Source organism: Anopheles moucheti, chromosome 3 (assembly GCF_943734755.1).
Source record: "Anopheles moucheti chromosome 3, idAnoMoucSN_F20_07, whole genome shotgun sequence".
NCBI lineage: Eukaryota > Metazoa > Arthropoda > Insecta > Diptera > Culicidae > Anopheles > Anopheles moucheti.
Window position 1 is genome coordinate 83,540,414 of NC_069141.1, and position 16,963 is coordinate 83,557,376.

Sequence of the window (16,963 nt, forward strand, 5' to 3'; positions counted from 1 at the left end):
TAACGAAGGACAAAGAATTCGTTTTCATTGTCGAGATTTCTACTTCCGAGAGCACTTTCAACACTTACCAGAGGCGTGTAACCGTCCTTATCTTGGCTGAGTGCGTCGATTTCAGCCTCCAGGATGACGTTCGAGTTTTCTGCCTTCCAGGTGAGCATCGTGCGCACCAGCTTAGCATATCCGAGTGCCGCTGCCAGATGGAGCAGTGTCATTCCCTGGTGCTTATCGATAAACGGTCCCGGAGTTACGGAGCGCCACATTTTTGCCGTCAGTGTCTCACAATAGTTGACCAGACGATCCTCAAAGTTGTTTTGCTTAAAGAGAAGCGTATCTTCGGGCTAGAAGAATAAAAGAAACCCAACACAATAAATAAAGAGTATTCCAGAAACTCCCAACACTCCATGGAACTTACCAACTCCCCCGGTTCGACCTTTATCTGTAGCTTCTCGTCGATCGATTCGAGACGGTTCAGCAGATTAAACTTGTACAGCATATCGTTACCGTTACCCTCACATTTCGTCTCGAACTTTGGCGGAGATTTGTACTCAAAGTTGACCGCATTGGATATCACAAAACCATCACAGGCGACCTGCAGCGTCACGACGCCGACCTCGTGCGCCGGACAGTAGCACCGGAGCACACCGTCCTGCACGAGCGTTGTCGGCACCGGGAACGAATCGAATAATACTGTATAGGCGGAGCTGGCACTCCACGGTCCGGTCACCAGCACCTTGATGCCACCCTCCGGATATGCCCACTCCGGACTAAAGTCCGTAATGGTGGACGCGTTCGTGATCGGCTGGGATGGTTGTTGCTGCTGCTCGTTCTGCACGTGGTGCTTGTACTGCCCGAGCTCGCTACCACTATCGCCAGCGAGGTCTCCACCACCGGTCGTATCGTCCGTCCCGTCATCGGTGCCATCGCGCAAAAACTCATTCTTTGCGTCCAGCTCCAGCTCCGGGAACTCCACCAGCATGTCAAACGCATCCAGATTAACGAACACATCATCATCCACCGTACCGTGGTTCACATCACCACAGTTCTCGATGAAGTCCATCGGGTTGATCTCACCGTTCATCGCGTCATCGGTCGGCGTGCTGTCGTGCCCGGGAACGTGCCCTCCCAGCGGCATATTGGCGCTAAGCGTCTTCTGAATATCCTCCTGGGACAGATCGAGCGTTTCGTTGAAGAAGGGCAGATTGTCGTGGTGATGTGCGGGGCCACTGTTCTCCATGCTCTGCACCGGGCTCGCCATTGGCGTGTGGTCCTGATAGCCGAATATACTCTCGAACGATTGCTTCTCGGAGGTGGACCCGCCCGTTGCGGCCGAAGACGGTGAACTACTCGCTGGTTGTGAGGGCTGTCTCGTCTGATGGTGCGTTAGGGATGGTACGGGTGATGATGATGCATCCATCATTTCTTGCTTCGCGATCGAGCTGGAAGAAGCTTCCGTTTTGATGGTCGCATCCGCATCCTTATCGTTCGGCTTTGGGTGCTGCGATTGGCACACGTACGACTGCTGTTGGCCGTTTAGTATCAACAAACTACCAGGCGCTCCAAGGTTCTGAAAAGGATAAAGGAGGATAAAAAATAATTCCACTGAATGGACACTACACTGCCGAAAACGAAAGCATTACTAACCTGACCCAAGCTAAGCACCAGCGGTGGGGTCGATGTCGCAACCGATGCACTGTTGCCATTAATCGTAATTCGATTATGATGAACCGTCGCACTCTGGCCGCCCTGTCCGTTGGCACTTGGTCCGCTCGACATCAGTCCAGACCCATTCGCAACTCCACTCGAGTCATCCGTGCCGGACCGCTGATTCGCACCGTGCGTATTCGATGGACGATTGGTTTGACCGGTGGACCCGATCATTGATATATGATTCTCGTTGCTGCCGTTTAGATTGATGTTCGCATCCCGGGCTCCCGCAGGTACACCGTTCACAGTGCTGGACCGGTCCGTGCCAGTGCCGGCACCGCTGCCATTCGATGATGTCACTTGATTGGAGTGGCCAATCGCGGTTAATTGATTGCTACCGCTGGTGTTGGTGGTGTTATTGCTGTTGGTGCTGTTGCTGTTGCTGCTGCTGCTGCTGCTGGACGTATTACTGCTACCGTTCATCGTAAGCGTATGTTGCTGTTGAGCATGCTGAGGATGTCCATGGTGCGAATGCACATTGGGATGCTGTTGCTGGGGATGGTGATGTGGGTGTTGCTGCTGCTGTTGGTGGTGTTGCTGCTGATGCTGATTGGTTGTGATAATCATGGCCGATCGATGTCCTCCGAGATGATTGCCCTGCGAGCCACCGCCAATGCCGTTTGTAATGTGACTACTGACACTTGTTAATTGTGAGCTACTGTTACTGCCGCTCAGCGAAACCAGCCCGGATGGGTTCTGATTGCCGGGCCTAATTGAATTCTGGCCGGTGAGGCTCTGGGCCGAGGTAGGAATGACTTGGAAGTGTATCGACGAATCGAGCGTCTTCGGCGTGATGGCACGCGCACCATTCGGGTCGAGGATGGTGTGCTGCGGGTGTTGCTGTTGCGGTTGCTGCTGTTGCTGCTGCTGCTGCTGCTCAACCCGTCCCGTTGCCATCCTTCGATTATCCAACCACCGGGGATACATCTGTGACGGTACAGTGCAAACATGCTTCTTGGTTATAATTGAGATTTTGTGGCAAGCGACAATTGCTGCTTCCCTGCAATACCTACCCGGGAACCGATCAGCACATTCGGTGCCGTCCCACCACCATGTCCATCCGTCCGTTTGCCCAGCTCCTGTACGCTCTTCGCTGCGCTGATGCGTCGCATCGGATGGGAACACGATTTCCCATCGGCACAGTTCGCATCCGGGCAGCCACACTCGAGCTGCTTCACCAGGGCGGTTTGCCGCGCCATTCGCTGCTTCTCCATCAGCTGGCTTACGATCGCTTCCACCGTTTCGGCCGTCGAGATTTCAATCTCGTTCGCCGTGTCCGGTTCGTCCTCGCTGAAAACTGTGGGAAAAACTAATCGCTCCGTCAGTGAAGGGTGTAACTTTTCGACCCCGTCGTACAGCGCAAACAATACAAACTCTACTTACACATTGGCTTCAGCTGGCTTACCAGCTCCTCCTTCGTCCATTCCTTCTTGTCACCCCAGAGCGCCAGGTTCGGTGTGATCACTGCCATCTTGTTGTCGTCCGGGTATGGAACGTTCAGGTAGTGTACGAGCACGATGTCGGGGTTCTGCAGCAGCCAGTAGCAGCGCCGATGAAACGTTGGCAGGATGGCCGAGTGGACATAGCAACCGTAGATGCATTCCGTACCCTGCACCTTCAGCTTCATGTGGTCTTCGCGGGTTGTTTTGCCATCTTTGCGCTTTTTCCAGCAGTAACCATCGCGTCGGTAGCGCACTTTTTTCCGGGAGTATAACAGCATCGAACCACTTTTTGGTCTGGAAAAATAAATGTAATTTTGCATAATTAAAATAAAATAACTTTAAGCTTTATTAAAGAATTAGAATGAATTTCTATATTTTGAAAAACTTTCATAGGTTCTTTATAGCTGGTTCGTAAATAACTAATAAAATAAATCGATAGAAATTAATAAACACAAATAACCTCTCTGTTAACTCCCTGTCTCTTTTCCAAGGCTTCTGAGGTTAATATCCCAATCCCCATATTCCAGGTGCTCTAGTACCCAAAGAGCTACTCTTTGACACCCCCACAGCACCAATTGGTTCCGGTAGACCGGCACCCCCTGAGAGACTGACACCAGCAAAGTGTGTGAGGCGTAAAGAAATGGATCGTTACCGTCGAATGAAATTTAATGACCCGTTTTAATTTCCATTGCTCCTCAACGCAACCGGGCCACATGGCACGTGGCGATGATAATCCTTAACGTGCCTGCTCCGTGCGTCGCTCGGACCGGGCCGAGCGTGGTGGTGGGAAGCGGGAAAACCGAACACTTAAAACCCTCCTGCGTACGGTACGAAGGTGATGCTACTTGGAAGAAACATTCCACGAGCGTGGGTTTGTGGTTACGTACGGTGCTGCTGGAGGACGGCCCACACGGCACGTTCCATCACCTGTGGGTGTAGTAAAAATGTGAAAATTGGACAAACCCTCCCAGAGGTGTGAAGGTGGAGTCGATTGGATATGTTATTAAATTTAATTATATTGACATCAACGTCCCGGACGAGGCGAGGCGACGGGCGGCAACGGGAGTCAGCGGGAGGGCCATTTAGGAGACAATCTCCGGTGGCTATTATCGGGCGTTCGCAATGACTGCCGGGTCAGCTCGTAATGACATAATTATCAATTGCTGCTGCCCTGTATTGCTGTAAGTATCAATTATGAAGGTGTTCCCATTCAAACAGTATCACTCACATTGCGGGATGATACGGGATGCTAAGCGTAGTAATTATAAGGAGAGTGAAAAACGGTCCCCGCCCCTACCAAACGGATCATAAACTACCTCGGGTTAAGATCCATGCACCACGATAGAGGCCGTGTTTTAACGCATGTTTTGTGAGTTTAATTCTTCCGGGACAAATAGCTCGCACCTTCGCACCAACAGAAGCAGTTGTTTAAACGCCTTCAAACGCTTCGGCCCCTGCGAGAATAGGCTCGTGCTATAATTACACATGAGCGGCACTCATTTAATTACTTCTTCAGCCAACTATCTTCATCCGCTTTCCGCGTTAATCTACCCCGCTACGGACGGGAGCGGAAAGCGTTAGCCATTTTTCAGCCCAAATCTCAAACAATTCTGCAGCCCGCAGGAGCATTCCGCTCGGCACAAGACGGCGCGCATCGTATTACACGCAAAACTATTGTATTGCATATATTAGCCAGGCCGAGGCCACACTAACTAGCTTAACCCAATTTATTTGTCAACCGATGTGAAAAAGCCAACCAGTTTATCAGTGATGCTAATAAATTTCCGATCCCACTACATGCCTTTTCCCGTCCCCTGTTCCGAAGTCCTTAGCAGCTGCCGGGCACGAGCTTCCAACACACTTCCGGACTGGAAGCGAATAATTAACTTCTCACATATTTTTCCCAACCAGCCAGCCGGGCAGACGGTAAGACCAAACGCTTCCCGAACGCACCCGCGGAACATCGACGCGACATCGAGTTTGTACGTGTTGGCGACTGGCAAAAGAAGCCACCCACGTGTGCGGGGTGCGTTTAGGCATAGTTTTCCACCGGTCGTGGGGCTGCACTGGTTGGAGAACATCACGGTACGGCGTACGCGTACACTAACAGCCCCACAAATACTCACAGGCCGTCGCTTCCTTGCACAGGATTTCTAAGCGTGCCAAAGGATATAAATTACCCTTCAACAGGGCCCACTGTTCCTTTCCCTACCGTAGTAGCACGTTCGCTGTGCTGTGCGCGACGCGAAATGTTCAACCTAACTTTCCGAACAGCCTCGCGCGGAAGTGCAGGAATGCGTTTGAAACTTTCCCTTGTGCTTGGCGGATCCTTAATTAAATCGCGGAAAAGTGCATATTGGTTGTTCGCGAATGCTGGACAACCATGCGGCATGGTTCTCGCACACGGCCATGGCGTTCAGGCTCGTAGCGCCGAACGATGCTTGCATTCCTGTTTTGAGTAATTGTTCCCGGCCAATCATTCTCGAGAACGGTCGTTGTTGCTGATTGTTGAATGGCAAACCTGTAGCGTGTTTCGGAACGTTTTTGCAAACTATGAAGACAGTTTATGAGCATCATTAACGCCATATTGAGCACTTCATTAAAGCTAAGCTCTCTGAAGTCTGATGTACGCAACTCCGAATGTGTATAAGCTTATTTAATGATATGCATTAAATATAAAAATATTACCCAAATAAATTGCATCTTAAGCTCCAAATCATAAAGTATATAATGACTTATAGCAATTAGTATATGGTTTATTATTTAAGTTTTACTATCTGTAAATATTTTATTATAGAGATTCCTTAACAATTAAAATATTAAGCTAAACATTTTTGAAGTTCTTTTTCGGCCATGTTGTGTAGAGTTAAATTTAAAATTAAACCCAAATTGATTCCACTATCAGCCCTAGCCTTAAATGCCGTGTTAGCCACAATCTTTAAGCTTTTCTGCACAATTTTCCATTATCTAAATCCCATCCGCTACCATTCATAACATTGACTTATGAAGAACAGGACATTAAAGTCAACAGAATATATCCCCTTCCAATGCAAGCCTTATCGGTTAACGGAAAACTAGGCCACCCCACCGGTTTGACTAAATCCCATGGTTGGGCGACTCCAAAAATGACCACGTCCTCATTCGCGAACCCCCCCAACACGAAGCCTACGTCAGCTGTAAAAAAGGGACCGAGCAATAAATTTGCGAGCTAATGCAAACACCCAATAAACCATTCGATGCTGTTTCGGGTTGACCCGTTTGTTTGTTGTTCTTTTTTTTCGTTTATTTACACCTCATCAACCGAGCAACAAGCACGAACGATAAGACTGCTAGCGATGGCACCACCACACCCCTACGAAATCATCCCGCGTCCGCTGTCATCCGACGATGGTGAGAAATAAAATGTTTAAAATTACATCACACAATAATCATAAATAGGTATCTCCGGTGTTTGGGCCGGAGTTGGCGCGTGATGTTGATAATATGCTTCCCGCCGAGTGAGACAGGGGGCTCACTGGGGCTCGCCATTTCGAGGATACTCGTGGGATAATATCCGAGCGGATTCGGCTCCTTTTCCGCACCGCTGGATGTTTGAGAGGTGTGATAAAGTTAAATTAATATGTGTTTGTGAGAATAAATCTTCCCTGGAGAGTCGAAATGGCAGCAAAAGGAACGGTCCCGACCGTCAACCTGGAACAAGATGTCCCAAGACGATGAGTGAGTCGTTCAGTGTCCTGCCACCTGGCAGCTAGCGCAAGCCCTACTCGCACTCAGAATGTTCGCAGAAGGCGTTTTGGGTGGTACATGTTTTTACGGTCTTGGAAAGAAAATCATCATAAACCGTTTACCATGTTTCGCGCGACACAGCCGGGGAAAGATGAGTCGTCTTCAGCGGCACGGCGGCTTTTACGTACAGACAAATTTATGAACATCCACGTTTATGCTTCTCCCACGGGTGTGTGAATTTCGCTCACACATCTCCCCCGAGTTAGCCGACAGTGGCTAACGAGTCGCGACATATTCTTTTTTTACGACAACACGGGTGAGCCATGTCTCGCTCGGTTTATTATTAATTTGTTTCGTGCTTTATGAGCTGGGGTTGGATGTGGGGGATAAAAAAAAGGGGGAGTGCGTCTTGGGTGAACGTGCAGACAGCTTTAAACCTACCTGGTTTTCACCTCCTTCGACTGCCACTCGGAATGTTTGTCGAAGCTGATTAGGATGGCCGCAATTTCCTGGAAAAACAGAAGAAAAAGGAAATGTTAGGATCGAACAAACTTTAACATGCCAGCCATCAATATAAGTAGGCCGGTATTAATCATTGCATTGTGTTATGTGCTTGAATGGAGGAAATACACTAATATTACTATTTTTTTAAATTCATAATACTAAAAAATCAAATTTATCATACAAACATACAAAGTTTCTATTAATACTAATTCATCTTCTGAAGTTAAAAAAAATGTAAACAAGAAAATTTAATACTACAGAAAAATGGGATAATGATCGAACTTATTTAAAAAAAAACACACACTACAGATTACAAACTTTAATCAAACATTTATTACACATCAATTAACATCAATTAATCAAAGTAACCATTTTTCTCTTCTCTAATGAATCGTCTCGGTTCGTCTCACATTGAAGCATTCAATTTACTCCGAAAACACGCACTCTCATCCACGATCGAGCCAGCAAGAAGCGCTACCCCGAAAAAACCCATCTGCGAAACATTCAATTTTGTGAAAAGTTTCCTTCCACCCTCCGTCCTATCTCTGCTCGCTTGCTCTCGTTGCGGGATGAGACACTTTGGTCCAGCCACCCACGCCGAAAGAAAATGCTTACCACGCAGGTACAGTAGCTTTGAATGCCGTGCACTCCGTGCCGTATCATGCCGCACATAGAGCCATCCTGCTCCGACACGAAGCATCCAAAAAAGCATCCACCCCCGTCCTGTATGGGTGGGGTGGATGTTTTCCTTTTTTTTTTTTGTTGCCCTTCGTACATAAAACACGTTTTCTCACGCTACCTACACCCGCAACACAACTCACACCACTCATTCCTCCCTCGGCCTTCCCACCCCACCTAATTGGGGATGTTTTATTTTGTTGTTGTTGTTGTTTTGCCCACCACCTTCTGCTTCTGGGGTGGAGAGGGATTTCGATAAAGACGATACGATGAACGCGCGTCCCCGTTTGCCCAGGGAAACGACTATGTTCGTCGTCAGTTGTCGTTATCAGGCATTCCATCGTCGTTAGGTCGTCTCGTTTCGGTCGACGACAGCTTTTTCCCACGCTAGCCTCTCTTTTTCGTCCGATGGAAAAACATCCCTGCTATCTCCCTCTTGGCTCCATCCTGTTCGCACCCGTGTTATCTATACGAGGGTTGCTACTTTTTTCCGACAACCAAATGCGCTTTGCCTCCTGCTCACGCTCGGGTTTCCTCGGTGCGGTTGCACGGCTTTTTCCACCAACCAAAGCGTGGCGTTAAAGCTTTTCCCGAAGCTCTCGTTTTAACGCGATCAGGCTTGACGTTTGCAACAACAAAGAGAAAAAAAAATGCCATACGAACAGTCGCAGTAGGCCCTGATCACCAAACCGTTCCGTGTGATGGGTTCTTCGTTGTCGCCCGCACGCTTACACTCGCTTGTGTGCCCAAAAGGCCTTAGTTGGCCACGAAGGCGTATGCTTTTCTTCGTTCCTAGGACTCGTTTATCTAATTATCTCGGGCTAGCTTTCCGCTTTCGGTGGGAGTAAACTCAGGGTGAGGTGGTTAAATTTATGCATTCTATCCCTTGCTGACGTCGTTCCGTTTGCTGTGTCTGGGAAATGGGCAAGCAAAAAATAACAGGCCTCGGGAAAACGCTAACCCTGCGATTGGGGAGTTTTGCGCGAGTTTCCTGCATTTTCCAGCTAGTTGCTCGTGGATGGGCGTGGGAAGCATCGTACCAGACCGACCGATAACACCGCCAAGGGCACGATTTTGCGCCCAACGAGTAGATGAAGGTGGTACGATTACTGATTCTTTGGGTTTTCCACCCTGCCAGCTCTTGCGAGTGGGTCTGTCCCTTCCATTTCGCGGGTGGAGTAATGATTCTTACCATTTCTCGGCGAGCTTCTTTATCACGATAAAGGAAAGAAAAACCGCCCCGGCTTGCGATCTTTGTGTGCAGTTTTAGGCAACGAAAAGGCCCAAGAAATTGCCAACTGGCAAACGAATGGAATAAATTTAATGTGAGCACACGTAAGGAAGTACTTGTGTGTGTTCTTTCCCCGTGAAGGAAGATGTTTGCTCAGTAGAAGAACACATTTTTTTGTGTGCGCTGTGGCACACAACGAACGGGCACCCAGTGGCCCAGTTCCGACAGGTTACTGTACCGATAGTGTGTGCCAAAAGTAACCAATTCCGGGCAACATTTACTGTCGCACACGCTGCCGACCGTGAGCATGAAATTCAATCTCGTTCCTAAAATTACTCGGTGGAGCAGGAAGATGCTTTCTAGCAAATTCTTCCCTTACCGCTTGTTGCTGTTGCATGTCGCCGAGCTAATGAGATGCAAACGACAATCTTTCTTGCAACCATGTTTCCGGCATGAGGTTTCCAATGCAATGAACCGATGCAAATGTGGCTATGGAGGATGGGATTCCTGCTGTGCAAACGTGTTGCAACGATTTCAATCGGGTAAATTGACAATGCAATGAGCGTTCTTTTCATGGTGAACGAATTTACTTTGGTAATCTGGAATTTTCTTCTATTCTGGCAGGCAAAAGCTGTGCTTAGATGTTCTTTCTTTTACATGACTAAGTAAGGATTGACCGCGTCGCGTCGTGTAATACAATCTGATCAGCAAATGGTGCTCGAGCAGTGTGATTTAATTTAATGTGCTCATATGAAGAAGAGCCTCAGCATCTTCGTAATGCACTGCTTTACATAAAGACTATCACGGAATGGCGGACTGGAGACATCTTATTGAAACTAAATTCATTAGAACATTGTAATACTGTAAAACGCAACTGTGCAGTTCTATAAAAAATGAGTCCATAATTACTTCAGATTTAAGAAAGTTAAATGACTTAAAAAAGAATGCAAGAAAGGAAGGAGTTGGACAAATTATGTAAGTGATATTGATGTGACAATAAGCTAAAAAACACATAGAAACATGATTTACCATAGAACTTTGAGCCGTTACATGATAAATGTCGGAATTCCATAAAAAAAGAACGATATATTACTTCGTATTTTACTTCTACTAACTACGAATATTGTAAAATTTTCATTATTGTTCCATGATACTTAGTTTGCATGAGGTTTAAAATGCCCTTTAAACTTTAAACTCGTCGAAGGATTTTCTTCTAAAATGACAACATCATTACTTTCTCATCAATACTTCTTTTATTCCTCTAAGAAGCGATTGCCGTAAATTCTGCCTGAGTGTAAAGCCAATGTGCATTAAATTAAACCATTCCAATCACATACACCTCAATTACACAACCCCCAGTTACTGTACTGTAAGATGTCCTATTACTGTCTCTGGTGCTCGGTGCTCCCGCCCATACCTCCAGCACCGAGTAATGCCACCCGAAAGAAGCACACACTTTGAGGAACAATAAAATAACACTAATATAAATCATGTAATCGCTCGCTCTCGAACGTGAATGGAAAGCAAGCTGACCGTTTACTGTGTGCAACCCGAAGCCATCGCATCGAGCACATCCACTGTTCGAGTCTATTGGCATCAACGGAACTCTTCTACTTGTACTCGAACCCCCCAATCCATGGCGGAGGTGAAAGCAGCCCCAGAACGATGCATAAAACCTGTACGACAAATAATAACAACGGCCAAACAACAGGCCATAACAGTTTGGCTCTCCCATGAGGAATAAAGTGAAGCTACATCTTTATTGGAAAGTCCTTGATGCACCTTTATGTGTGGGTATGGGCGGTACGGTACGGTTTGCCAGGGGTGGTCCAGTGTGTCTGGCGTCGATAGAATTTCTCCAATAGTCAAGCTCAAACCCATTCTTTTCAGCTAGGAGAAGAATTGCCTGGTTTGCCCTTTTGCCAGAAACCCCGATCGTTTCTCCGAGTCCGCTGGCGCTCGCACATTTGCACATAATAACACACTGAATGATGTCCTATAAAATTTAATGTATGATTATATTAAAACCGTATTATTGTTTTTATGGATTTTATAAATCTGATAAAGAGTTCCCTTGATGCGTCCGGGAGGAGGGGTAAACAGGGGTTGGATTATGGGACGATGGGAATTCGGGGTGAAGAACCATTCTCCATTTTTCCAACCCATTCAGCAGATACGGCCGAAACCCATTTGCCGAATTTTCCACACCGTTCAATTCATTCCGGAACCCGGCCAGAACCAGAATCGGCCGGCTGCAAGTGCCTTGTAAGCGTGCACGTGGGCTAAGAAAAAGCCATTCCGACGTTTTATTTCTTCCATTCGGGCTGTGCACAGTACCTCCTCGTGGCGGCGAGGAGCGAAAATTCAGGCAAATATTTTATGCGCTCCGTGTGATTAAAGAGTGCGAGACAAAATCAATCGAGATAAATGATTATCTCTTGCTTCTGTTGAATTTATTTTTTTCAAGTACGTTTCGGTATTCGAATGCAAACTGAATGTTAGAGTTTGAGGGGGGTTTTTTTTAGCCTCTCTTGTCGTTCTACTTTCGGAACTAATGCTGTGTGTTTCAATATAATAATCGAATTGGGCACGCCCGAAACGACCTACAGGAACGATTGACGACGGTGCACTTTTGATCGATTTCAGATAGCAAATCAATTGAACATGTACCAAAGTCGTCCGGTAGCGGATGAATTTTAATGCACTACGTGCGAATTTCAGCACACTAGACACTTATTCTAACGGGCATACCGAAAAAAAAACACACTCTATCGTTGGCCTGATTTGTGCCATTTGTGCACCTAATTCGGTTCACGAATAGGCATGAATTTCAATAAGCTTCGAGATCAAACAATATCTCTTCCTATTCTCCATTGAATTAGCTCGGAAAATCGTACCAAAAAAAGAGCTCAATAGAATACATTAAATTCATTCTTTACTCTTTGTTTCCAAATAACACCTCCCTTCAAAAGACGCGGTAACAGTAAACGTATGCTTCTTAACAGTGAAACAACGAAACACACTTTCACGGCGGAACGACTTATCGGAACGATAGACTTAAGCTTAAGGGCGTTTGTTGGCCCATTCACAAATTGTGCGGTCGTGTGCATATTGCATGGCCCTAATTATCACTTATCGGCAAATAATCATAACGAAATTATGTAAATACTAACCTCCTCCCCAACTCTCAATCGCCTCAGCCAGCACCAATTTGTACCCGCAACCAAAATGGCAATCGCATCCACGCGTTGACCACCAATGGCCACCCGATAACACACTCCACGACCTCGACAAGAAGCCCACGACCATTTCCTTTTGTTTCGCTTTGACGGCTTATCGAAATCAATTTAATCACTTTATCCAAGATTCAAGCGACCGGTTCAACAATGGTCCCGGGCGGCCAGAAAAAAAGCCCCCGTGAAAGGCTCGTTCCGTACGACGGTCCGGCAACACGATTCGGCCGGATTTGCTGCTTCCGTCACGATAATTATCGCAAAACCCATAAAAATTACAACCATTGCACTAAGCCTTCCTGCCGTGCGTTCGGGTCATTCTGTACGCGTTGTTGTGTTGCTTTTTGAGCAAGTCGCCCATGCCTTTCCACTCGCTGCCATGATGGAAAGATTGCTTTGTGGTTTGGGCCACAAAGCAAGAGCCTCATTTGGCTACACGACTGAACCAAACCATCAAAAATAACTTCACTTCAACCGTGTACGGTCCTAACTTTCCTAGAACTTTTTCTTTAAACAACACCTCCAGGGGGTGTCTAGGGGGTGGTTCAGCTTGATCGAATGTGTAGCTCCGAGTGGCAAACGCCACGGGCGAACCGGCCGGAAAATTCGACCAATCTCCGATACGCCCGTACCCCCCCAAAAACCGGTCGAGAGGTGATTAATTTTTCCTGTTTTCCGTTTTGCTACCAGTTTTCCATCTTTGGCGCCTCGTTCGGTTGCCTTTGGGTGGGTGTGTGTGCCCGGTCTGTATGTTCGAACGCATGCCTTCACCTTTCACCTATCTGTGTGCCGCATTTCGGTCGCCAGTTTTGGTTGTGGCGTTAGTGGCCGAAACGCGTGCTAATCGGCGCTAATTTATGACCATTTATCGTGATTCGCGGCCGAATACTTCCGTCAGAACAGATTTGCTTCAGAATGTCTTAATAAATTAATGGGCCACGCTGTATCTTAAGCGTAAGGGGCGAAGGAGTGCTTTATTATTGTGCTGCTTTCGTTAGATTTTGGGCTGTTGGAACGATCGAACAATGGAGGTTTTAAGGAAAAGTTGAAAAAAACACAAATCTGGGGAAATTTTAATTATAAAACCAATAAATAAAACCAGAATAAATCAAAAAGTTTGACCTAGTGAGGATGTAGCTTAAAGAACAGCAAATAATATTGTTTTTAACAAACTATTTCATCTCTTCGACTTCAATTTTTTAAATAGCTGATATTTCTTATTAAATTTGTTATTCAATCTACTGTATTGCTAATGCCACATACAGCTGAAACCATACATAGAATTCCTATACAAAAACTAGCAACCCATGCCATTATTTTTTTGCTATAAAAATATTTCTATTCGCCACATGAAAGTTTGTTGCTTGCTGTGACGACATCAAGTCGTATAAATTTCATCTTCCGTTAAGCCCTTCCCTTCCGACTTCTCGTGACGTACTCCAGTCCACACCAAAGACAGTCGGAAAGAGGCCATCTAAAACACACAGCGACAAAAAAAAACACCATTCCATCTTCTAACAAGGCACTGTGAACAAATGTATTCCAAAAACATCACAACAAAAACCAATTCTCAACAACACATATTCATACGTTGGGAATGGGCCGGAGTGCGTTACCGAACAGGCCAGCCACACATTCAACCGAAAGAAACACGAAAAAAACACACACACATTCTCCACGACGTGAAAATGAAACCCGACACGAATTGGAGGATGTTTTTCGCTCCGTACACGGTGCAAGATAAAGCGACCGGGTGCAAAAATGTACCTACTCGTTGGCCTAGTAGCGGCACCAGCCAACGAGACAGGCGAAAAGGAAAGATGGGAAAGCAAAAAAGTGCTCATTCCCGGAAGGATGGGTCCGTCCACACACAGTCAGAACCAAAGCCAAGTCCACTGACCTGTAGGATGCACTTGTTCCACACGGGTGGAAGGAAGCTACCACGGCGCTGACATATCTTGTCGCCAAATCTAACCCCCTCCCTGTTCGGAGCGAATGAGCAAAGCGTGTGAGTGTTACGTTTTTTTCTCCCTTCATTTCCATGGTCCTGCTGTGAAGTTCCCGTGATAGCAGCCACCATACCGCCCGGAACATTGGCGAGGACATCGTGCCGAGAACGAGCAAACTTTATTTATTACATAATGAGAATTTTGATAAAAATCAAGTTGCACATCCGGTTTGCACGTTGTAAATTTTCCATCCAACTGGCGGCATCCTGTTCCGTTTTAGTGCCTCACCGTTCCTGCTGGGGACATTGTTTTATTTTTTTTTCTGATTCATCTCTTTGGTGTTCTCGTGGAGAACACAGTGTGAGTGTTTTTTTGTGTGTGTGTTTTGTTGGTCCTTTAACTATACGCCTGATCCGTTCTGGGGAGTCTGTTACGATACTGGCATAGCACAGTCCTTGATAGTCGCCCGGGTACGCTAGAAGAGATTTTCCGATAAGTGCGGATACACATCCTTGGTTGGGCCCTTTTGGCATTTTTCACCACCTTGTGGAGCCTGGCGAACGCGCCGTAAAGTTCATAAATTTTGCATCGGACCATTGAGGTCAATTATGAGTCGGTGAGCGATAAATTATTACGAAACAATGATTCGTGTTCATTAAACGTTCATTATCAACACCGTTCGGGTACGCCGTGCGGAGTTCATCGCCTGAACACTTTATCCATTGTTTTCTAGCCGTTCCAAGTGAGGAAAAGTCCTTAGCAGAATGAGTTCTTGCGAGAGAATGTGATAACTATCGTAGTTTGTATTTATTTAAATCGTTTTATGAAGGAAGTTAGATAAAACCAATTTACTTTTCATTTTTTGAATTAGCAAGTATGACCATCTTTTAAGTTGTTGTTGAACCATTTAAAAAAAATATTTTATCAACTTATTCATGATGCTTAATGATTACCAAGCTGTAAAGAAATGAGAATTAAACGTCCTTTGTTACACACATTGCATAACTTACGAATAAGTGTTGTCAATATTGCATACTTTCGGGCTGATATGGCTCAAGCGTAATGTTAAAAGGTTTGTTTGTCCTTTGGATGTACAATCATTTTCTTTATTTAAAATCGTTAAGCAACAACATGCAAGAACATAGTATGTCATGCAACTGTGTATCTCCAGTTGTCAGAAATGACAAACAGAGAAATCAAAACCCACACAACGCTCAATGCACAGGGAAAGATTAGCTTACAAGTTGTAAAGCGAAAATGAACTCCTTCTCAAAAGATCATTCCAAGAAGCAAGATATAAAGGCTTATGCTTGTCCATTGCTAATCCCTTTAAATGTCCCAAAGTGATGGCAATTATGACCTACACCTACGTAACACTCCGGTACAAGTAGTTTTACAAAACCAACCGCAAAACCTTCAGCACGCCTTTCTCTAATCCTGCCAATCCTGCTCGTACCATGCCGAACTCGTTCCGGGTTTTCTCAAAGACACTTTGCAAACTGGCCTTGCTTTATCCGTCTTGTACATCATGTACAAGGCGTGTTCAGCAAAACCGTGCCACAACCTTTGATATTACGTGGAACCCGGTGCACGGCTATGGGAAATTTATTTTAATGTGTCCCCGTATTTATATCCATTTTCCGAGATTATTTTTCGCTCCCAGCCCATGCACCCAGCGAGAGAGGGGGGAGTTCTTTTCACAGAGCCTCATGAGCTCGATCCATGGCCTTGATGACAGCAGAAATGAATCGTCCCGAACATAACCATCGTACGCTATGGTGCGATACGGTGCCGTTCCATTATATCGAGCGGTCAGACGATAACTGGACAGACTGGTCTAAGTTCCAGTACATCCGATTTCAGAACCGAGCGAGCGTGTGTGTGTCTGTGTTTGCATTTTCCCAGACCGTACGAAGCAAATAAAGCACCTCACGTCGTCCATAAAAATCGGCCCATTCCGAGTGGCACATTATGTAGTGGCCCACACAAATCGCCCGATGGAAAAATCGAGCTCCCGCCGCTATCGCTGTCCCCGAGTCCGAGGTCAGTGCAGGCACGGCTCGGTTTGCTCCCTCGCCGAACCGTGTTTGTCACAGCGGAAGAGGTAAGCGAAGCAGGCAAGCAGCGAACCATAAATTAAGACATAATTCACCTCACTCGGCCAAAGAAAGCAGAGAGTGTTATGCCCGTGTTTTTTTTTTGTTTGCGTTTTGTGCCTCCCTACATTTCTTCCATTTCGTTTGGCAGCAAAATGGGAACTCGCGCGCAACAACAAGCGACGCCAGCTAAAATTGCAAATAAATGTCCATCTGAAATACACGGCAAGCACGGAGATAAGATAGTTTGTTTTTGGAATCGGAAAAAAAACATAAGAACAGCGAGCGAAAACGGAATCTTAAAGAAGCGTCCCGATAAGCGTCAGAGAGGAGAATCAACAACAGAAAAAAAGACACCAATAATTCATTCGGGTGTTTACGAAGTTGAACCAAAAATCAC

At 46.2% G+C, this 16,963-nt stretch overlaps 1 protein-coding gene across 1 annotated transcript in view; it reads right to left on the reverse strand.

Moving 5' to 3' along the window:
* The window catches only part of LOC128303064 (uncharacterized), a 123,580-nt gene that overhangs the window by 11,796 nt on the left and 94,821 nt on the right, over positions 1 to 16,963 (reverse strand). The window contains exons 4-9 of the mRNA XM_053039918.1: positions 7,314 to 7,381; positions 3,088 to 3,440; positions 2,718 to 3,013; positions 1,642 to 2,631; positions 413 to 1,564; positions 69 to 338 (exon numbers count right to left, since the gene is read on the reverse strand). Of these exons, the coding sequence (XP_052895878.1) occupies positions 69 to 338; positions 413 to 1,564; positions 1,642 to 2,631; positions 2,718 to 3,013; positions 3,088 to 3,440; positions 7,314 to 7,381 (3,129 nt within the window). The remainder of the gene's footprint in view (positions 1 to 68; positions 339 to 412; positions 1,565 to 1,641; positions 2,632 to 2,717; positions 3,014 to 3,087; positions 3,441 to 7,313; positions 7,382 to 16,963) is intronic.